The sequence below is a fragment of the Aspergillus campestris genome, assembly GCF_002847485.1.
Source record: "Aspergillus campestris IBT 28561 chromosome Unknown P168scaffold_13, whole genome shotgun sequence".
Lineage (NCBI taxonomy): Eukaryota > Fungi > Ascomycota > Eurotiomycetes > Eurotiales > Aspergillaceae > Aspergillus > Aspergillus campestris.
The window spans coordinates 184,171-205,101 of NW_020194348.1; the positions used below are offsets into that span (position 1 = coordinate 184,171).

The 20,931-nt window shown below is 52.2% G+C and overlaps 8 protein-coding genes across 8 annotated transcripts; all 8 read right to left on the reverse strand.

Annotated features, from left to right (window-relative positions):
- Positions 1–134: 134 nt before the first annotated feature.
- P168DRAFT_307197 (uncharacterized protein) lies at positions 135–1,331 on the reverse strand. Its single transcript, XM_024839086.1, has 3 exons — positions 1,059–1,331; positions 594–1,008; positions 135–536 (listed from the first exon to the last, which is right to left on the reverse strand). The coding sequence occupies exons 1-3, from the start codon at positions 1,283–1,285 to the stop codon at positions 255–257; spliced, it is 924 nt and encodes a 307-aa protein (XP_024689325.1). The 5' UTR covers positions 1,286–1,331; the 3' UTR covers positions 135–254.
- Positions 1,332–2,189: 858 nt separating this feature from the next.
- On the reverse strand, positions 2,190–3,563 carry P168DRAFT_284902 (putative pectate lyase; the record flags this gene model as incomplete). The annotated part of the gene is made up of 4 exons (XM_024836167.1): positions 2,190–2,649; positions 2,719–2,778; positions 2,851–3,216; positions 3,271–3,563. 4 exons carry the CDS (start codon positions 3,561–3,563, stop codon positions 2,190–2,192), a joined length of 1,179 nt encoding a protein of 392 aa, XP_024689326.1.
- A 238-nt stretch (positions 3,564–3,801) lies between these two features.
- P168DRAFT_293169 (isopenicillin N synthase family dioxygenase) lies at positions 3,802–5,062 on the reverse strand. The gene is made up of 3 exons (XM_024837749.1): positions 4,723–5,062; positions 4,597–4,665; positions 3,802–4,538 (listed from the first exon to the last, which is right to left on the reverse strand). The coding sequence occupies exons 1-3, from the start codon at positions 5,035–5,037 to the stop codon at positions 3,831–3,833; spliced, it is 1,092 nt and encodes a 363-aa protein (XP_024689327.1). The 5' UTR covers positions 5,038–5,062; the 3' UTR covers positions 3,802–3,830.
- Positions 5,063–5,835: 773 nt separating this feature from the next.
- Positions 5,836–6,707, reverse strand: P168DRAFT_63829 (uncharacterized protein). Its single transcript, XM_024842071.1, has one exon. It carries the CDS (start codon positions 6,535–6,537, stop codon positions 5,941–5,943), a length of 597 nt encoding a protein of 198 aa, XP_024689328.1. The 5' UTR covers positions 6,538–6,707; the 3' UTR covers positions 5,836–5,940.
- Positions 6,708–6,984: 277 nt separating this feature from the next.
- P168DRAFT_259344 (lysophospholipase family protein) lies at positions 6,985–9,027 on the reverse strand. Its single transcript, XM_024834627.1, has one exon. The coding sequence runs from the start codon at positions 8,939–8,941 to the stop codon at positions 7,019–7,021; it is 1,923 nt and encodes a 640-aa protein (XP_024689329.1). The 5' UTR covers positions 8,942–9,027; the 3' UTR covers positions 6,985–7,018.
- Positions 9,028–9,729: 702 nt separating this feature from the next.
- On the reverse strand, positions 9,730–12,877 carry P168DRAFT_293171 (LipA and NB-ARC domain protein). Its single transcript, XM_024837750.1, has 7 exons — positions 12,525–12,877; positions 12,405–12,475; positions 12,111–12,354; positions 11,946–12,008; positions 11,571–11,882; positions 10,360–11,524; positions 9,730–10,299 (listed from the first exon to the last, which is right to left on the reverse strand). Exons 1-7 carry the CDS (start codon positions 12,525–12,527, stop codon positions 9,926–9,928), a joined length of 2,232 nt encoding a protein of 743 aa, XP_024689330.1. The 5' UTR covers positions 12,528–12,877; the 3' UTR covers positions 9,730–9,925.
- A 4,086-nt stretch (positions 12,878–16,963) lies between these two features.
- On the reverse strand, positions 16,964–18,172 carry P168DRAFT_243422 (arabinan endo-1,5-alpha-L-arabinosidase; the record flags this gene model as incomplete). The annotated part of the gene is made up of 4 exons (XM_024833862.1): positions 16,964–17,099; positions 17,157–17,242; positions 17,345–17,827; positions 17,894–18,172. 4 exons carry the CDS (start codon positions 18,170–18,172, stop codon positions 16,964–16,966), a joined length of 984 nt encoding a protein of 327 aa, XP_024689331.1.
- A 406-nt stretch (positions 18,173–18,578) lies between these two features.
- P168DRAFT_259351 (putative copper amine oxidase) lies at positions 18,579–20,861 on the reverse strand. Its single transcript, XM_024834628.1, has 3 exons — positions 20,513–20,861; positions 18,830–20,377; positions 18,579–18,743 (listed from the first exon to the last, which is right to left on the reverse strand). Exons 1-3 carry the CDS (start codon positions 20,839–20,841, stop codon positions 18,596–18,598), a joined length of 2,025 nt encoding a protein of 674 aa, XP_024689332.1. The 5' UTR covers positions 20,842–20,861; the 3' UTR covers positions 18,579–18,595.
- Between the last annotated feature and the right edge of the window lie 70 nt (positions 20,862–20,931).

Here is a 20,931-nt window from a genome sequence, read left to right on the forward strand (position 1 = left end):
TGACAGCCACTGCACCAAGATACCTTGACAATTGCCACAACAGTACATCTCTTCCTACCACATGATAGTACGTCTCGCACGTGTCGTAGGGTAGGGTTTAAGAACACAATATATTAAATGTCAGTGTCTATATTATTGAATTAATTAAACAGATACGTAAATCGTGGACAAAATCACATGTCCTCATGCATATGGGGTATAGGCAGAGAAACAAATCAAAGATAAAGGAAAATATGCTCTAAATGGAAGTGCCCTTAGACACCCCGCATGTCCCCGGGATACTGAGGAGGATGGGGCGGAGGAGGCACGCTGAACCGCGCACCATCGAGCTGATCCGACGACCACACGTAGACCGCGCTCAGCAACGCGCACGAGTAGAAGAAATATTGGAGAAACACCTGAGCCATGTACGATGCAACAGCCGATTCGGTCCAATAATAGCTCCGGGTGTAGTTGTTGGTGATGTTGGTTGCCAAGTTGATGGCGCCGACGCCGACGGCGGACACGACAAGAGCGACCAGGGAGATGAAGATGGGCTGAAATCAATCTGGTTAACAAAGTCTCTTCCACTGCGATGCTGGGAGCTGACGTACCTTGGCGCGCAGATGGGCGGCGCGAGACATCGCGGACAGGATTAGCCCTGCGGCAACGAGCATCGCGACCAGCTCGACCGCATTGTAAGCTGTACCAAGTCGTACACTATGGACGAGGAGTTCGATCTCCACGTCGTGGTCACCGGTCATCTCACCATGGAAGAGCCGGGTGTTGATGGACAGGTAGACGATCATAACGACACCCAGCAATGCCAGAAATATGATGCTGACAATCTTGACGGGGGGGGACCCGTTGTTCACTCGGTTGCATATGGGAGCGAGGATGAGCACGAAGAGAGAGTAAAACATCAACGAAATCATCCAAGTACTGGCTATCGAGCCGGCCATGTAGTTGATGGAGTCAATGCGGCGGCATTGCCTCAGGGCGATGAGGACAATTTGCAGGACCACGTGGCTACAGAGGTTAGTCCTTTGATCCAAGGGAAACTCGGTGGGGATGCATACACGAAAGCGAAGGTGAGAGACAGATATGTCAGAAATTGGGCCAGACCACTAGCCTTTGCCTTCCTTGCCCGACGCCCTGTCACAAAGAAAAACACCAAAAAAACCACGCAGTAGAGCGCAGGGAAAGCGATCGAGGCCTGGGAATACCAGGTCTCGAAACCACCAGGACAGCTGTCGCTGAGGGAACCGGAGGAATATCCTCCACCACCACCTCGTCGTGGAGCCATTTTGCGCAGGGAAGATAGGGTTGAAGACTCTGTGGGACAGGATCAGGCCAAGATGTGGAATTTTAGGGAAACATGGTCGCGTCCGGGGTGCAGGCCCGTAATATACCGTCCAGTGAGGCTCCACGGCCGCCGAACAGCCTCGCCTCTGAAATTGCGCCTCAACAGAGAATTCTGTAATGAGGCTCGCAACACAAACGCTTGACCAGGATCAGCAGCAAAACCGGAATGTGGTTGGCCCAGTCTAGGGGACTAGTCGCTAATACGAGGTTATTAATAGCGAGCCTGGGTCAAAACACCCGAGCCACAGGTTAGCGTGCCTCGGCCAAGGACTCAGCCTTGTTGGGCATTGGGAGACTTGAACTTTGCACGGTCGTATCCGGTATTTTAGTGTTCAATAGTCGGTAAAACCTCTGCTGGTTGGCGCTCGTATAATTTGGTGGCTTCGTGCAAACCCCCGAGATGAAGGGCTTGACAACTTGTTGCCTCGTGTGGTCAGGGTCATGGTGGTTAAAGGATATCAGTTGAAATAGTAGAGTTTCTGAACGGACTAATGGAATGCAGGGATCATAGAAGAAAGCGAAATATGGGTAAATATACGTAGATGACAACTAGAATTCAAATAGGTGAGTGTAGTATAGAAAGAGCCACTCTCCCTGGCAAAATGGTCGTTATAATCAATCCTCCAGGAAATTACGGTTATATGTCACCAGATCCAGTGGCTGCTTTTTTTCAACTACTGGCCAAAACACCAAGGAGTCCCACGAGACCATCACCACATGGACAGATCATGCAGGGCGCAGTACGCCTGACAGACTGAGCCCCGTACCCCGCATATGCAAGATCACTGAAGGATAAATAACCCATCCCATTCGCTATGACATGTCCCAAGCCACAATATCTCCGATTAAGCCCAATCTGTCCGAGCCCCAATCTCCTCCCCAGATGCCGGCACCAAGAACGGGCTGCTGGCGATCTTGCCATCCGCGTCTCGAGCCCCCTTCACCAGCTCGCTGTCTACTGTGACGAAACTGCTATTGCCCCAGTTTGCACTTCCATCCCAGGAGTTGCCCTGGGAAACCTGCCCGTCACTCAACGACGTCGGCTTCTCCCCATTGACGGCCGCGACGTTCCCAGTCAGTGTAGCTACAGCCGTCCCAAATTTGAACCCTACCTTAGCATTATTCCATGCGGTGTTGCGCGTCAGCTTGAAATCTCCGGGCTGTGAATTATCGGTGAATCCATCTTTGGCGTTGTTGAACGCATAGCAGTTCGTGATGACGTGGTTCGCCGGTCCGATGTCTGCGTCGTCGCCCCCGCCGAGCTTGAAGCCGTTGCCGTCGCCTTCGAAGGGGGTGAAATCCCATCTATGTACGTCAGTGTCTATGACTTTGAGATGACAGCAACTAGGAGGGGAATTTTTGGCATGATCATACCGGTTGAACCCATTCCCCCATGAGATGGTATCCTCAATCGTCACAGCCGACTTGAACTCCCTACATGCAATTAGCCCTGTCTCAACGGTCGACCAAACATGCGCAAGAAGGGTATAGAAAGAAAGAACAAACCAAAGATCCAACCCATCATCAACATTATGCCACAGCCTCGCCCCCTTCAACAAATTCCCCTCGCCCTCCCCCTCCTTACAAGCAAACCCGTCCGCGCTCTCCCCATTCTTGCGCGGATCGCGATTCCCGTACGAGTCGAGATACAGCACGGTGTTATTCGCGGACGCGCCCTGCATCTGGAACCCGGTCTCGTAATTATTCGCCGTGACGAGGCTCTCGTAGCGGTTGTTCGACGCATCGCGCGCATACACTCCGTACGGGCCATTCACGAGGACGAGATCGCTAATCACCCAGTATTCTGCGTCCTGGACGTGGATGATGCCGCGGTCTTCGTTTGGGAGAGAAGCGTCTAGGTCGGCGGGTGTGCTGTACCTTGAGTCAGTAGGGCAGTATTGTAGAAGGTAAAGGGTATTCACGCACCCAGGAAGATCCTCCCCGTCGATAGTCACCTTTTCGCTTTTGTAAGCACGAAGCGTGTATGGTGCTGACGCCGTGCCGCTCTTCGTGATTTGGATGTTAGACGATGGGGCGTATGTCCCCTTCCGAAGGTATATAGTGTCTCCCGGAGTCGCCTGGTCGACTGCAACTTGGATGGACTGGAGCGGCGCGTCGATTGTCCCGGCTGCGGTGTCTGCGCCGGTGGGCGAGACGTATATATCTGCCGCTTGGGCGAGGGGGAGTGCCACTGCTAGCGCCCTAAGAAAGTAATACATTGTTGTTTTGCTCGTCTGTGTAGAAGTTCTGTGATTGTGAAGTATCATGGTGATACTTATTCATATAAAATGCTCGGTTGACGCTGTTGATGCCCTTGATGCCATTGATGGAATATTAGCGGAGAAATATATTCCGGTCAAGTCGGATGTCATTTCCGCTCGTCTTAATTTTCCGACCGTGTTTGACAGTCCATTTTTGGTCTAGAACACCTTTAGATAATCTATATCTAGAGGCTTGTTGCAGTATTGTTGGTTATATACTGTTGACTACTTCTGCTGTTCTAACGCCCAGGCCAACAGCTCCGGATACCATCGTCTCCCTACATCCTGATGGCTAATCACCCGATGGACAAGCGTGCCCTCACCCGTCTTCCCATGGAACTTCTGATTAAACGTGCCCTCCGCATCCGACCGCACACGGTCATCTTTGACCAGATCTCGAATATGACTCGGAATATCCAGCGTGATGTCCCCAGCTGACAGCTCCAAGCTCATACCCTGAAAGACGGGGATAGAGAACCGCGGTCCTAGCTCCTTGCCACCGGCGACGAAATTCTCCGGTGCGAGACTGACGCGGTGTGTAGTGGCGGTGCACACGCCCCCCGTAATCGCGCTCAACGCACGACCGATATTCACGACTAGCGTGTTGTCCATGGGGGGAGCAGGAATCCATTCGCCGTTCTTGTTCTGGACCTCCAGGCCCGGGTGCGCTGTAGGCTGGTATAGAAAGGTCAGAAATTCCGAGTCCTTGTGTGGACCTACGCCTTGACTCTCATCGTCTGTGGTTGGGCGTGGATACTTGATGAGTTTCAGTTTGTGTTGGCGCGGGGTGTCAAAATACGGTTTTAACGCTATTGGGGACAGCCCCAGGGCCTCGGCGATGAGCTCCTCGAATGCATCGGACACGGGACGGAGCTCTGCAAGATAGCCCTCAATTGTTTGTCGGAAACCGGGAATAGCGGATTCATCGGGCCACTATGTTGTTTGTTCGCCGTCGGTCTTTAATATCCGCGATGGGGATACGGCAACGTACCTGGTTTGGGCCGCGAATATTCCTATACGCGGGTTCGTCTGGCCCTGGGACAGGGAGCTCCGTGGCAAACTGTGTATTCAATCAGTACAGACTCAGACCATCAAGTCAGTGTAAGGCTGGGCGTACGTCAAACTGCTCGCGATGGTCTAACTTCCGGGCCGTAACCTCCGCACCGAGGCGCGAATAGCCTAGAAAATGCTTACTGTTGATCATTTCAATTTCAAGTTTCTTCTCGGGCGAGAGATCGAATAGCTCCACTGTCTTCTTGACCAGTTCATCCCTGATGTGCGGAGATATAGGGGCGTTGGCTAGATAGAAGAAGCCCACGTGGACGAGGGCATTGCGGAGCTGGTCGACGAAGAGGGCACGCGTCGCCGGCTGCGTCGAGAGAGCGTAGTCTAGAACGGGAATTTCCGTAAACGACGGTGAGACAGAACCCATGGTAATCTTGTTCATGGAATAGGAGTATAGTGCGCGGGGGTGAAGGAGGATGATATTCGTGAGGGGAAGATGATGTGACAAGCGGGGAGAAAGAGACCATGGCTTATCTAATCTTATCTTATCGCGATGGTGCCTGACTGCCTCATTGCCTGATGCCTGTTCAGGCAATCTGTATCCAGTGACATCGAGACCAGCTGGACGTCACCCTCACTGCATCTTCAACTTCCTTCTCCATGACGTCTCCTCCTTAGACACCTCTCTCTTTACTTCTTGCATCACTTTATATACACCCCGGGTATCCAACGCATCCTCCATCCAGACTACACCCACCTTTCGCTTCCGACTCGAGTCCCGGCCTAATCCCCGACAATGAGCCTCCAGAAACTCGACCGCCTCATCGCCGCCTCGTCCACGGTATCCATCGAGATACCTACTTAAGGGGACCCGCCCCTGCATTGCTCGGAACCACCCCACGTTCACGAACACGAACACGACCCGCGGACCCTCCATCCGGGTGGTAGCCATATCTTCTATTGTGACCAGGGCCTCCTTGAACGGCAGATACGTCCCACCGACCGACCCGTCGGGATCATCGCTCCCATAACAACTCAAATCAATTACGTACAAATTAACATCGATCGCAGACAGATGCGGCCAGTTGCGGCCGCGAGACGGGTTGCATACATCGCGCATGCACACAGGCTGGAACGTCAAGCTGTTGATGGTCAGCCCGGGTAGCAGATCGAGGACCCTCGGACGGATGTGGGTGCGATGTGCAATGACGTCCTCATCCGTTGGGATGTACGCGGCTTCTGCGATGCGGGCGACGTGGGCGAGGAAGTAACATGTTTCGGGGAGAAATACAGAGCTTCGTGGCCCGTGTTAGACACCTTCCGGGACCACCTATGTCAACTGGTAAGGGGGGAAGGGCTTGGCATACCTGTCGTAGCTATCCATTCCTGGTACCCATGGCTCTCGTTTGCTCTTTAATGTCTCTCGCAACCCTTCGTCGCTCCATAGCGAGAGCGCTGCGGCGACCGTGTCGCGGGATGGCCGCCACCCTGGTTCAAGGTCGCTGGGATTGGGCAGCTGTGTGAGAATCTGTTCTGCGGTTTTCTTGGTAATGGTGGTAATTGGAGACTTGGTTTCATCGCGGGCGGCAGTAGCGGCACTGCACAGGGCCTGGAGTAGAGATCGTCGAATATTGTCTTTGTGGGAGAGGCGCTGGTCGCGAGGGAGGCCGTGTGAGATGAGGATTTGAAGCTGACGAGCGAAGCGAGGGCCGGAATCATGGAGACCGTCGATGGAGACGACGTACTGGGAGCGGCGCTTGCGGGCATCTTCCTTCAGGGAGCGGTCTATTTCCTTGGAGCGTCGTTTCGCATGAGCCATTTGTTTCCGTGACTCGTAGTATTCGAAGCGTTTATTCTTCTGGGGAGCGTCCCTGGTGAGGAGTTTCGGGTGCTGGCCCACGCCCGAGCCCGTTGAATGCTTTTCCATGGTTGTCCTTCCTCTGCAGGTATTGATGAGCGCCGTGTGTGGGAATGCAACGGCTTGTTGGGGGGCCAGGGACTGACTATGTATCCTAGAAGTGGAGCGACGGCACGACAGCGCGCCCGATCGGCATGGGCCCTTGCGGGCCGTGCCCAAACACCACCACTCATCGTCCAGAAGGCTCGGATCATCAGTGGAGCGCACAGGATTCGTGGCACAGAAAACTTCTAGAAACAGGCTGCCACGTGGTCGTCCTACTCCGCAGAGTGGCAGCCTCCTTGTGTGATTTGTTACTTGAACAGTGGGACTTTTCTGTTTCGCCCCGGTCATTACTTTGAATAGCGTCCTGCGAACACCGGGCGCTGGGCGAATCATTCATGTACATGTCACTTTGGCCTACGTACCTAGCAACCTTGGACCCGACCATGTCTCACCAACAAACGCACGACTATACATTCTCCAAAGCCAGCTACATAAAATCGCAAAACTAACCTCCCAAGATGCTCGTAGCAGCGCCCGCATACGCCGTCGCGCTGCTCACCAAGTCACTGCCCGTGCTCGCCGCACCTGCAGCTGCCCCTGAGCTAGTGCTAGCAGAGTTTCCGGAGCCCGCTGAGCCTAACTTCATCGAGGGCTGGTACGGCTTGGGCGGATGACTATCGACAGTTCCATTCCAGCAGTACCTCGCAAAGCAACGCTTGCAAATATCTGGCAGTGGTGTTCCCGTGCGTGCGGTGGAGCGTTGCAGGATAGCGCACCCGACGCAGCTCGGCCACTGGGCATCAAGAGACGAATTGCCCATGGTGGCCACATTCAGACCGTTGGTAATAATATTGTCTCGCTCCGAGTCTTTGTACGACAACTGGAAAGTGGACGTATTGGACTCTGCGGTATAGGGCGCGTTCGGGAGGTAGACCACCAGGGGAGTGGGGCCAGTGAAGTTGGAGCCGTTGCAGCCGAAGAAAGTCGGTCTGTTGTTCAAGCCGAGGTTGACGAATGTGTTCACGTCCGGAACGCTGGGGAAATCGGTCCCGTTGGCGATGCCGGTCTTGTTCAGGCTACGCTCATACGTTTGCACCAGGCTGGTGCCGTTGGGCCAGCTATTCTCGGTATCGGCAGAGGAGTCCACGGCGAAGATGACGTCGACATGGCGCTCTGGTTGAATCAGCGGGTGCAACGGGATGTTTTGGCCGTCTTCGCCGCCGTCGACGAGGTCTAGCTCATTTGTGGTGGCATAGGTGGCCGTCGAGTTGCGGTAGTTGTAGAAAGGGTTGGGTGCATAAGCAGCGATGTCCTCGTCGTCTCTGCTGAGATCTTTGAGGATGTCTTCCAAGGCTTTTTTCAAAATGTCTGGCATACTGGTACTGTTCAGGCGCGGTAGGAGCTGGTTAAATAGGGAGGACGAGGTGCCCATGACGAAGCCGGCATTGTCGAATCCTCGCACGCAGGTGTCGTTCAACATCCCGTTGTCGAACTTCGACCCGAGATATTCCAGCGGCGCGAAGCCAGCGATCGTGGGATCCCAGCTCCCGAACTCCCACGGGTTGAACTCATACACGGTCGAGTTGCTGCCTACCAGTAGTTCGCCAGGCCTGCGCCCATCCGCGACAAGGAGTGGCATGGGGATCTCGCCATCCTTAAAGTGGTCACCCAGGGCGATGGACGACCAGGTATAACTCGGGCCGCCATCGTCCTTCGACGAGTTGACCAGCTGGTAGGAGAGAGCGCGACCCCAGTAGTCGGTCAGGGTGACGTCGAAACCTGCGTTCTTCTTGCCCTTGACCGACTTATCAATGTTCTCCCAGTAATTAACCGACGACAGAAATTGGAAATGCTTGGAGTTTGGTCCTTCCAGGATCGACGTCTGTAAGTCCCACACGCGCTTATCTTTCTGCAAGTCGCTAATCGTGGTGAAGTTGTTGACAAAGATGGAGCCAACGAGCCAGCCACCACCACTCAGTCCAGCAACATAAGTCGACGACTGCAGCAGCCCGCCGAGCTGGCCCTTTGCAGTGGCATTTGCCGTGCGATTGTCGAAGGCTTTTATGACCCCTGCGCCGTTCAGCATAGCGCGATAACCGCCACCACTGGCTGCAAAGCCGATGTTAGGCAGATCGGTGACATTTTTAGCGGTCTTATCAATGTACGACACTGCGTCAAAAGGACCGAGGTCAAGCCGGCCAAGAAACTCCTTCATCGGGTCGACAGTCTCCTTTCGGCGTTTCTTGAGCCATTTCGTTTCATCGCGCGAGAGTCGACTCGCCGATCGAACTTTCGGTTTGACAGCCGGGCATGTCGTGTTGGCGGGTGTATAGCCGTCTGGGGCGTTGGGAAACGCACGAGGGAAGACGTCGACCGTCGCAGCGTGGGCGAGAGCCACGCTCGTGAGAATTACCAAAGAGATCTTCATGGTTGCTTGCGGGGAAAAGCACAGTGCCCGCTGCAATGGCCGCTCGAGGGTTCATATGTACGACGCCATGGCAGACACAACCAGCTGGGCCAACCGGAACACCGGGGATAGGTCGATGTGGTGGGTGGATCGAATGCTTTCATCGATATATCATCGCCACCTCGAGGGGTAGGTCTAGAGATGGCTATGAAAGGTACGTTCATGAACATTGGTCGATGACGGGCATCAGGCGACACCGCTGCAAAGGATGGGCTGCACCCACGGTTCTGGACATAAGGTTAGATAACAACTCAGTTTAAGTGCAGATCAAAGTCTATTGCCAACATGATTACTGGTTGCGACGCCACAGCCAGATGTTTCGGAAAGGAACCCAATCACAAGCTCTAGGACACGAGATACCGCCAACCCCGGGGGCCATCACAGCCACAGACGGTTTTCATGTACTAATTTCGAATAGACGACCTTGGTAATGAAATTGACAATAGTTTACATGCTGTCATAGCTGATGCGAAACGAACATATGGCAAGAATGTGGTCGAGCCAAATGTTAGGAAGATAATGCATGACATCACCACCCCTTGTCCACTATTCTATCCATCCACGGCCAAGGATCCACAAGGCTTGACCCTCAGCATCTCTCGACGTCCTGATTAAATCGATAGACTGCAGTGTTTCTCCACTTCCGTCATATATTCAGATATATGCCCCTTCCGCGATACAAGGATTGGCTCGGCGGCATCACACAAGGGTAGTGATATCAAAGCTTAACTAACCATGCCAGCCCGTCCACGGGTCACAAAGTTACTTCAAAACACGAGTAGCTCCATAGTACCATGGCTATATCCTACTTTCATGGACATTATAGTGGATATTAACATAAAATTGGCCAGAAAATGACAACTCAGTCGGTAATCGCTTCAAATCGCATCACGCAGAACATGCATGTCAACTCCATATCAATCAGAAGAAATCAAAGATAATTGACTACAGACGCTTCTGAAAGGCCGCCAACATGCTCTCAAACCCCCCAGCCCGGGGGGACCGCGCCGGGGTCAAATACCGAGTATTCATGCGGCACAGCTGCATGAAATTCGCCGCCTCGTCCGGCATGGGCGTGCCACTCGCCCGATGAGACGCCTCCAGTCGTTCGTAGTATCCCTGCGCTTCCACGTACTGCTGCTTTGCGAAATACAGACTAGCGAGCATTTTTAACAAGGCCTGCACCTCTGGGCTCCCCTGGCCCTTGCGGTGCTCCGCCCATCGCAGGTAGCGCTCAATCCAGGGAACGGCGAGTTTCAAGCCGGCGGCGCTTTTGTTGAACGAGAGTGGGTCGTTGTCCTGTGAGGCGTACATGATTCCTTGGTCTGTTAGTTAAACGCACATGGCTGTAGAGGACCAAATTTCATAATGGGACATACCCAGGTGTGCCACAATAGCCAGCGTCTCTGGGTGCTCCGTGCCCAGGACTTCTTCAGCCAAGGACAGCGCGCGGCGGAGAGTTTCGGACGCCTCGCCGCAGCTATGATCGACCATCTGTGCAGCACCCTCGATTCTCAAACTATAGATCGACAGCGGGTGGCGCGCACCTAGAAGCGCGACCACATCGCGTGCAATCTGACAGATTGATGCGCAGGACTGTTGCACGGTGGTGTTAAACCGCATCACCATCTGTGAACCCCCATGCTCGGCGCGATGGGCCTCAATCACCAGCTCTGCGCTATACAGCCCCGCTTTAATGACCCGAATATGGGTATCGCCCAGCAGAGCGACCAAACTCTGACGGTACTTCTCGCCCATCTGCACCGCCTCTTGTCGCCGCTCGAGATTGTCATATGCCATTGCCAGCCGACGGCGCGTCTCCAGAGTGTCAAGGTCCTGTTCGCCCACGCCAGGGGCCATCTGTTGGCGGGCCAGCACATTGGCTATGACCGACTCTCCCTCCTGGTACTTGCCCTGCGCGCAGAGAATCTCACCCATCAGACTCTCGGCCTTCATCGCGAGGGGGTGGCGACGCTCGAACACGCGAGCGCTATTGTTGGACACCCATTCCGCCCACTCCGCTCCTTTGGTTAGATAACCGGACTCGACATCAATTTCGGCCAGATTGTATCCCGCCTGTAGCGTGCTATGGTGGTCCGCACCCAGCGTGCGCAGATGCTCCTGAAAAAGAGCATACTCAACCTGTCGGGCCTCGTCCCACTTCCACTCACATTTCAACTGTGCCGCCTTAATCGACCGGGGGTCGCTGTCCGTGGGTGGGTATAACACGCCCGTGACGCGCGGCTGCACGGCGCCAGGCAGCGGCGTGCGAGCAGCTGGATACGACGTACTGCTGTTAGTTGCGTCTATGCGAGGCGGCAGCGGAGGTGGACTCTGCGGCGCGGCCGAACTCGGCTGGGTGATAAAACCCTGTTCGGTGACAAGCACCTGGTCGGCGATTTGCTTGATGTTGCCTTTGATAAGTCGGTACATGGCCCCGCGGGCGCTGACCTTGCACATCATCGAGTGGTCTGCGTCGAGTTTGAGGCGTGTTTCACGGTTTCCGGGGAGGCCGAGGACGGCCGACTCCTCGTCAACGACGAGCTACACAATTAGTACAGCCCGATACCTTGGAATGGGATATACATACATGGCTAATAGAAGCCGGTCCAGCCCCACCCAGCATAACCTCTTTCCCCTCGACAAATGAAATAACCTTATAATCCTCCAGCTGGTGGGAAAAGCGACTGCTCATCTGGCGGGTAAAGAGCGAGTTCTGCTCTAGACAGTCGAGGAGGTCATTGCTGGCATGGCCTTTGGAAACGAAGCGCGCGACCTTGGCTGCGATTTTCCCCAGCTCGACACCTTTTGTGCCGCGGTGGGGCGTGCCGAAGAATACCAGTCCGGCTGTGTCTCTGCGGATAGTGCCGTATTTGGGGTCTTCTTGTGCGTTCAGGAGGGCCTATTTCTTAGCACCTCTGTCTGTCGTGGGAGGCTCCGTAGAGGGGATGCAAGCATGGCTTACCTGTTTGATGACCAAGCCCCCTAGACTGTGTCCGATGAAGATGATTTTCGGCAGTCGTGTGTTCTATCAGTCTTCACGTTAGCCATACATTCACCTCTACCACGCCATCCTCTTTATCAACCACAGGAACGCATCCCTTAAAGAACCGCAAAGAGGAGGACCAACCATCTGCGGACTCCTCTCCATATCCAACAAATTCAGTAAGGTATTCGCATGGTCCTTAACACTCGCCGTGGACATTGACTGCGGATTCGTAATATTTGAGTTATATCCGTAAACGAAGACTCGAGCCTGGGGAACATCCAGCGGGAGGAAGTCGCGGGGCCAGAACGTCCCGTTGGGATGAGTCCATGTCTCGAAGGGGTGGTCATTTCGACCACGGGGGTTGAGACCGTGGACGAAGATGAAGCTGAATATTCTCAGGATGTGCGGATAGACAATGGGGATCAGGGGGAATACTCGATCTTTGAATTCTCTGGCGGAGTGAAGACTTCCTCAAGAAAGGGATACTCATATTCCACGTTTGGGTTCTATCTGGATATCAGTCTTGAGAAAGGACCTGGATTGCAAGGCTCATACCATCTTGACTCCGATCTACTGCGTTCTCACAACACTCCGGTTGACATCGCGAGTCCAAGGACATAGCACGAGGGAGCAGCAGAAAGAAAGGAGAATAAACAGACTCAGCCGCAACGAACCAGGTGATACACGCCGACCCGCGAGGAACGACACCCAATCGACTGAGATTCCCTCGGATTGCGGCATGCTCGCAGGAGATATACGAGATGGCGTTAATTCGGATGCAGTAAGTAGCGTGGCTCTTCTTATTGGTAGATGCAGTGCTTATTCTTAGCTTTCCCGGGGGGGTTAAGATAGGCGAGGTGCAGCTATCACTTTGACGATTGATCTGTCCGTCGGGCGGTTGTCACATGGACTGTGTTTTTTGGGCAGCTCTGAACACGCCGCTGTTTGCTATGGAAGGGGTCAGTACTGTATCAGCAGATGACTCTCTTGCTGTGTTGTACAGAGACCAGCTAGTGCTGACGGCGTACTCACTCGGAAGTACGCCACATGCTGCTGTTGGTTTTGATTTAAACAATCCGTCAATGCTGCATGACTTGTATGCTGTAGCTGATGTTAGTTGAGATGATTCTGTCTAGAACGATTGCCTAAACAACGCACATATGACACCGGTGTTGAAAGGTGGAAATTATATGACTCTGGACGAAACACCTTGTTGAATGTTTTACATCATCTTCTCCCGCTTCATTTTGGAAAAATTCTGTTTGTAACTTCTGTATTACAGTTTTACAAACAGGGTGTTATAGTAAGGAAAGCTGTGACTTATCTACTTTATGCGTGTTGGGGATATTCGTCATTTCAAGCGCTCCCAAATTGCTGGTCAGCATTTTGGTGCAGTGGCTGTTAATGGCCATCCATGTAGTGTATATTGACAGTCAATATCATATTCTAATGAAACCAAAGAGATACATACAGTCTACGTCACTGAGTGTCCTTTAAATTCTGCCAGATCAGACTAATATCTGTATCGCTCATCCCGTCCATATATGATTAAGTTGGATATTTCGGATGCCCCCATCTTGACAGGCCATCCAGCGCGCCACATAGCCCTCAGTATCTGTATCAAGAGGTTCCCACACAAGCTGGTGCATCTCATCCCACCGTCGATACTTCATGAACTGTCTCTCATGCTCGACAAGCTTGTTCTCATTCAAGGAAAACAGACACCGTCCGAGAAATCCCAGACCAGACCAGTTTTCGAAAATTCAATCAGGCACGCGCAGAGTCAAATCACATTGATATTAGACACTTCTCCACAGCAAATAAGCATTTCGCGGAAGGGACGGGACGGTCTTCAAGGAATGTTGACACGTTGTACACCTTTGCAAGTTTTGCATGGGTCTATTGTTAGCAATATGATGCTTGGGTTTCCTTGTCCAGGTCGACAAAGTTATCAGGTAGTTTGGGCTGCACGAGGGATTCCGTACATTCCTGTGGAGGTGCAGGGGTTTGTAATTCGGACGCTCTATCTTCCTATACATGGCATTTTCAGCAATGCTTACACGTTCCGATAGTCAGCCGCGAAATTCTGGACTACCCACAAATGTTCCCATACGATTATTGCCCCAAAAATCCACAGAGCTTTAACGCGGTGACGCGTGCCTTCCATCACCAGCTAAGGCGTGACATGGAAGTTACGCAAGGGCTTTAAACCGAATGGTGCATACAGCTGTCAGGCCCGGCAAGGTTTAGAGTGGTACCGCCATTATTGCGGTCGTCGGTCTCCCACAATATTATACAGGTTATTCTCTTCAAGCTGACCAGAGAAGCTGCGATTGACCAGATCTACTACTTTTGGCAAAATCCACGAAGTGGCAATGATTGTGAGTTGGACTATCAAGAGTGAATACAATCTGCAGAAGCTGCAGGGAAAAGGATATATCAACACTGATCAGGGAACCGTGCAAATGACCACTGACAATCGCCGCCTTCACTAAATCCACCCAGGCCTGGTCCAGTCTAGTCAGCTGAGTTTGTTATCAAAACCAACTAATAGATGTAAATCCCAAGTCTAAGTACAAATCGTGATATGCAAACAACAATCCCTCCAGCACGCGCCCACTAAAGGCAACCAGGAAGAACACTTTCATCTCCTAATCACCAGTCATTAACAGTAATGATTGTATGCAACGGAGTTTGTGCAGCCACGATCGCAGGTGAGCATCCAGGTTAATTTACTATGCTCGTCGCATTTGAAGAGACTGTTGTTCCGGGTCTTATCATCAACAGGCTGATTGGCTTTGTTCAAGGCCTCGTCAATGGCCGCGCCGTAATCACCTGTGCTCAATTAAAATGTGTTAATTGATCTTCTCCATTTATGATCATACGGGAAAGACATACCCATTCCCTGCAGTTTATCAGAGCAGTAGAATGCCTTGTCTGTGCAAGGGTCGGCTGCCACCAAGGAGAAGGTGGCCAAGGCAGCGAGGGTAAAAGCTTTGATGTTGATCATTGTGACAGTCGGATTGGATTTGTAAATCGAGATCGTCTAGAGAAATGCTGTTTTGGACCTGGATGAACTCAAAGCCTGATCTGAAACTGATAATGGAATTGAATCGAGCGAGGAGGATAGACTCTTTATACCTTTCTTCTCCATGGATCAGCAACTCAGACGCCAGAAATCAAGCCAACTCGCAGACTTTTCAGGCTGGCAGAATACAGATCAGCAGTGAAGACACACCAACTACGGCTCAGAGGAGGGCGAGAATGCACAGCCTACTCTACATATTATCTTGTACTCACCTCATGAAGACCAGCACAACCTGGAAGGATGGTTGAACAGTAATTCTACCATTTGGAGTCATTTTCACGACAGAGACATCTCAGCACCCCAGGAACAAAGTATGTGTGGCTATGTATTGGGGTACATGCTGGGATCATCAAGTCCATTTGCCTGTTGTATCCTAGCACATGTTGAGTAAAGTATAAATGTGAGAACTCCTGTCTAGTAAAGCAAAGATCAGCACCGGCTTATTACAAGGCTGCGATGGTGGATCTCGACACGCAACAGCACGACTGGATTACTATAAGAAAATGATCATCAACTCATCTATCAGGCTGTGCGAGCATACAAGTTACTAGATTAGGCATTTGCTGTCGATCCATCTTTGACCCTAGCTATTACTATGTACTCCGTACCAAGGTGTGTCCTACTAGTCTATTGATAAATCACTTTCTCATTAGCTAAGTAAAACCAGATGACAATTAGAAGGGCTAAAAGAAAAGAAATAACCACTTGTGTTGCTCTAAAATAGATTATGTTTTGACAAAGTAACACTATGCATATACAGCTACTCACTCCTCTGCTCAGCCACTCCTCGGTAATCTGCTTAAGTTCTCTGTGGGTAAAGAAACAACAATGGATGAACGCTAAACGGAATGGGGAAGTGTTGAAAATTGAGTATACAACTATACACTGTCTACTAAGTACATAAAAGCTTCGTTTCCAGCACAAACCAGAGGTAAAAAACAAAAAGAAGAAGCCTAGACCGTTCTAGAATTGGACAGCGGACATCACAGCCCATCTTCTAACCTTATTTCTATTGCCGATCTGCTAAACTCCATGCTACCATTGACCAGAAACCGCCCCGAGTAACTCCCCGCAGACACCACCTGCCCTGACTGCGCCATATTCAGCTTATGCAACTGCGCCGAGTCAGTTGACCACACGGCACTAATAATGCTGTAACTCAGGTGGATCAACGAGGCTGAACAGCTAGTCACGGCCTGGTCTTCCCCAGATCCTGCGCTGCTGCTGTCATTACTATTGTTGTGATTGTCAGAGGATAGAAAATACACTATCTTTCTCACGGCCACGCTTAAGATAAATGATCCAGGTATATACCCTGTATTTAAGATACTCTGGGATAGCCGCAAGTTAACTAAGGTACTATTTTCAATATTCATCAGGGCCGGTTAATAGGAACTATGTCTAGATATTAGTAGATGCTGATATTACTGCTCCCTATTATAAACAGTAATAGAGTATTAGTATATTCAAAGGCGCCCGGATATTTGACAAGATGAGGTAGAAGACTAACAGAGATGGACTGTTTTTTTGTCAAGTCAGACTCTGAATGTCATGAGAAGGGCCATCATACCAAGGGTGTGTCTCTATTATATATTGCCCCAGTTGATAGTACCTCGACATAGGCGGTTATGTTAGATACTTGGGGTCGAGAGACGGTCAGACAAAGATTGAGGAGTAAGGACATTTTATATTATTATGTAGTTTTCACTAGTAGTAGGCAGTATTTATAATAGTGTCATTAGGGCTAGTATTGATGCATGGATGCAAGATATAAAGATAGATAGATGCTTGCATAACATTTCTTATCAGACATCCCGTCCCTAATACACGTAACCGTAACTACCATCAGCTCATCTCAAACGATCCTTTACTTCTCGGATAGACAGGAAGAAAGAAGAGAATGAAACTACAGAACAGGCCATCCACTGGAAAAGTCCAAGGCATTCCACCCAAACAGCTTCTGTCCATCCGCATACCCAATATTCGTATCCACGTAGTGATAGTACATGATGGGGCCGAGGGTTGGATCATCATAGACGCCACTGTTCAGTTAGCTCAACAACAGAAATATGAATAGGGGATGCAAGGTAAGAACGTACAGTCCGCCTGGTCCATAGACTGTATCGTGACTTTCGAGGACGACTGTCCCGCCGCCTTCAGTGCAGGGGATGCCGTCGCTGTCGACCTATTCATTCAGTCATACCATTAGTATCAGTTCATCAACAGCAGCCACTCTGTTAGAGTTGACCAAGAAAAGGAAAGAAGAAAGAAAGAAAGAATAACATACAAACCCCCCATCCACCTTCTCCGACCTACAAACCTTAACCTTATACTCCTGCCCAGCCGGCGGCATAGTCCCATCATACCCACAACAAACGCCCCACATAAAAAACAAATAATTCCAGTCCCCAGACCTAAACAAGAACGGCCCTTCCAGGGGATGCGTTCCCTCGGGCTCAAACGCAACATTGTACGGCTCGCCTGCGGACAGTGTGGCATCCGCATTCATAGGAACCTGGAAGAGGTCTGTCCAGAAGGAGCCGAAGGTCATGTAGGGGGTTTGGCCGTCTATGTACAGGTTCGCGTCGATGGCATTGTAGGGTGATCCTTCGCTGGAGGAGACGCCTGTTGCGCCGTGGTCTGTCCATGACCCTGGGTCCATTGAGGGGGAGGTGGCTAGGCCGATTGCTGAGGCTTGCGTGCCGAATGAGCTGACTGTGTAGTAGAGGTGGTAGGCATCATTAACAAGCGCTATATCTGGGGCCTGTTTCTCCAGTTAGTACGATATTTACTGAGTAGGCAGATAGGGAAAGGGAAGAAGGAGGAAAAGACAAACCCATAAATCATCCCTCCCTTCTAAGTCAATAATCGACCCGTCAGGAAGAACACTCCCCAGCGCCGTCCACGGTCCTTCTACAGCAGGGGCACTCGCATACGAGATCTTGTTGCCCGTCGAGAAGCGGAAGTAAGTCCCATCTTCGCGGCGGATGAGGGCTGGGTCGTGAACATTGCAGGGGCCGCTGCAGGCACCGGGAGCGGGGTATGCATTTACCGGGAGGATGGAGGGGATGAGAAGACAAGAGAGTTGGAGGAGTGTGGGGATGAAGGAGAGCATTGTGATCAACTTGTGATCGACTCTGATGACGTTTGTAGGTACTAGTTAGGGCTGTAGATCTGGCGGCTAGGATATGGAGTATATATACACACATAGAAATGTGGAGATAATAGTTATATACCGTTACCGCGGTAGATAATTAGACTAGTGTCTGATTTAAACCGATGCAAGAAGATAATCCACCAACAGGAGAAGCCCTAACCTATATCTCTCATACCATATAAACATAGTTCCATAGTGAAACGACCAATGCCGGAAAGTCACCACGAAACAATATCAACCGAGAGTAGATTAACCCCACACGCGCCCCGTGAGCTATTACCTACAATTAATATACGCAAGATACCTACTCCATAATATGAAACACAATCCACCAATCGGATACACACCGTGCCAAATGCATATCGTTTATATTAAATTCAGCTACAGATGTGCCGGCTTGCAACAATTCCCTCCTCCACTCCCCCCCACCACCACCGACGATCCGTTCCGATCCGACGGGACGTCCAGTGCGGGATTCTCCGTGAAGAAGTCCGAAGGGCGGATGGAGAGCTGGAAGGTTTCGACGGGCCTGTTTCGTTAGTTTCATTCTAGAACAGCGGTATGGGAGGGAAAAGGGTAAAGGGAGACTTGTGGGAAGTAAAGAAAAAAACATACATGACCGGCCAATCTTCCACTCGTGGATTATGCGTAATGCCGAAACAACTCCACACTACAACATCCGCATCCTCGACGACATCACCGCGCTTGACAGCATCCGCCACGCCGTCAGCTTCCACCTGGCTCTGCAGTGTATACCGCCCACCAGCGTAGAACTCATGGTCGCGGTACCCCGTAACCCACACGTGGTGCTGAGCGAACTGGGCGCGCTGGGCCTGGATAGACCGCGGATCCGCGAGCAGCGTCTGCGTAGCCAGCGGGGTGAACTTGTAGGCGACAGGGTTCTGGGAGATAGGGTTGCGCTTGTGCGGATTAATCATCTTGACGACGCGGTTGAGGTGCGGCGCGGCGTCGAGGGCGGCGGCTCGGGGGACAGGTGTCGACTGCACGCGGTAGAGGTTGCCATGGGGGTTTGTGGCCTGGTCGAGGGGTACGGGGTGCGACTCTTCGATGTGGACGGAGTTGCGCGCGCCGTCGATGGCGGGATCCATGCGCACGCAGAAGAGATGTTGGTGGTTTTGCGCGAGCACGCCGCCTGACACTACCGTGCCGTAGTCGGAGGTTTTGTTGGCGTCGATGTTGACTACGTTGAGAATGCCTGTCGCGCGCGCCTCGACGGTGATACCACCCGCTTGGTCGAACTTGTACGCAAAGACGTACTCGTAATTAGCTAGCGTGATGATGAACTGCACGACGAGCTCGCGGTTGCGCGTGACGACCGCGCGGCCAGTCCGCCAGTTCGAGTGTTTCCACCCGATACCGCCATCCTGCTCGTGCAGGCAGATGGCGTTAGGGAGCTTCTGCGGGCGACCGTCAGGGCCGGTCGCCATGGCATCGAAGTACTTGATTACCCCGAGACAGTCGCACCCAATGGAGAGGTTGTTAGCCATGTTGCCGCCGCCACCATCGCCGAAGTCGAACGCCTGTTTGCGGTGGAAGGGAGGCCGGGGGTCCGCATAGGGGACGGTCATCTCGCTGATCGCGAGGCGGTACATGACGCTGCGGCCGTCGTACCATACGTCGTGGATGGTGGCGCCCTCGCGAGGATTGAAAGCGACGCGGAAGCGCCACTTCTGCCATTCGACGAGGGATTCGTCTGTGACGCGGAAGGATGGGCCATCGGGCTGGACTACGTTGAGCGGTTTGAGATCCTTGCGTGTTCTCTGGGGTAACAACTCCGGCACGTAGTCGGACGACTTGCAGTGGCCGATGATATCGCGGGAGAAAGTCTGCGCATCGAGCGCCTCGCCTTTCCCGCCTGTGGCCGGACGGTCGACGCGAATGATCTCGGAGGTCAACGCATCTATGACGGGGATGACGGGCAACGGGAAAGAGTAGAAGTTGGCATCGGGGTTGTTCTTGGTGGTGTCCCGGGCGAAGCACAGCCCTTGGAAAAAGCGGCGGTTCGGGTCAGTGTGGTCGCGGCCTCCGTAGGGCCAGGGTTCGATGACGACCTCGAAGCCGGGGGGGAGGTCAAAATCGGAGAGGGCTTGTTGAAAGAGGGGGGAGGCGAAACATTTTTCGACTAGGACGTCGAACTCATTTCTAAGGTCTTGGTCAGCGCTCACTGCATGGTCGTATACTTCGAACGACAGCACCAACATGCTGGGCAGCTTTTCGGCGGCTTGATCTGAATAATCACCCCAACACATAGGAATGATCAGATGAAAGGAAACCTACAGTGTCAGCGCAGCATGATGCTGCTTCCCTACAACCTCATGATGCGTACGCCGTCGCGACCCGACATCAACGACCGACTCCTCGTACGACGGGATGCGGTCACCCCCAATGACATCATACTGGCACAACGCTTGACGCGGTGGACGGGGCGTCGTCGGACTCAATCGACCTGCATGCTCGAGGGCCAGGAACTCCTGCAGCTGGTCTTTAGGCGGTTCCCAGAGATAGATCTCCCGGAAGTCAATGACTGTGCTTGGATGCGCGGCGAGGACGACCTCGCGTGCGATATTGGTCTCCTCTTCGGAGAGTATGGCGAGGGGGTGAGGCATTGTCTCTTGTTTGTTCGTACAAGTTGTAGATGTAAATATGATGTCGGATTGTGGGAATATGATCTAGGAATCCTCTATATATACAGATGC

What these genes read in the sequence shown, in the direction of transcription:
- P168DRAFT_307197 (XM_024839086.1), bottom strand. Translation starts at nt 1,285, where the DNA reads ATGGCTCCACGACGAGGTGGTGGTGGAGGATATTCCTCCGGTTCCCTC. An exon ending in TCTCTCACCTTCGCTTTCGT is followed by an intron (nt 1,009 to 1,058) that starts GTATGCATCCCC and finishes TAACCTCTGTAG; the next exon opens with CCACGTGGTCCTGCAAATTG. An exon ending in CCGCCCATCTGCGCGCCAAG is followed by an intron (nt 537 to 593) that starts GTACGTCAGCTC and finishes GATTGATTTCAG; the next exon opens with CCCATCTTCATCTCCCTGGT.
- P168DRAFT_293169 (XM_024837749.1), bottom strand. Translation starts at nt 5,037, where the DNA reads ATGGGTTCTGTCTCACCGTCGTTTACGGAAATTCCCGTTCTAGACTAC. An exon ending in ACCATCGCGAGCAGTTTGAC is followed by an intron (nt 4,666 to 4,722) that starts GTACGCCCAGCC and finishes TTGAATACACAG; the next exon opens with TTTGCCACGGAGCTCCCTGT. An exon ending in ATATTCGCGGCCCAAACCAG is followed by an intron (nt 4,539 to 4,596) that starts GTACGTTGCCGT and finishes CAAACAACATAG; the next exon opens with TGGCCCGATGAATCCGCTAT.
- P168DRAFT_63829 (XM_024842071.1), bottom strand. Translation starts at nt 6,537, where the DNA reads ATGGAAAAGCATTCAACGGGCTCGGGCGTGGGCCAGCACCCGAAACTC.
- P168DRAFT_259344 (XM_024834627.1), bottom strand. Translation starts at nt 8,941, where the DNA reads ATGAAGATCTCTTTGGTAATTCTCACGAGCGTGGCTCTCGCCCACGCT.
- P168DRAFT_293171 (XM_024837750.1), bottom strand. An exon ending in GACCGGCTTCTATTAGCCAT is followed by an intron (nt 11,525 to 11,570) that starts GTATGTATATCC and finishes CTAATTGTGTAG; the next exon opens with CTCGTCGTTGACGAGGAGTC. An exon ending in GGCTATTGTGGCACACCTGG is followed by an intron (nt 10,300 to 10,359) that starts GTATGTCCCATT and finishes TAACAGACCAAG; the next exon opens with GAATCATGTACGCCTCACAG.
- P168DRAFT_259351 (XM_024834628.1), bottom strand. Translation starts at nt 20,841, where the DNA reads ATGCCTCACCCCCTCGCCATACTCTCCGAAGAGGAGACCAATATCGCA. An exon ending in CATCATGCTGCGCTGACACT is followed by an intron (nt 20,378 to 20,512) that starts GTAGGTTTCCTT and finishes CCAAGACCTTAG; the next exon opens with AAATGAGTTCGACGTCCTAG. An exon ending in GTGGAAGATTGGCCGGTCAT is followed by an intron (nt 18,744 to 18,829) that starts GTATGTTTTTTT and finishes CTAACGAAACAG; the next exon opens with GCCCGTCGAAACCTTCCAGC.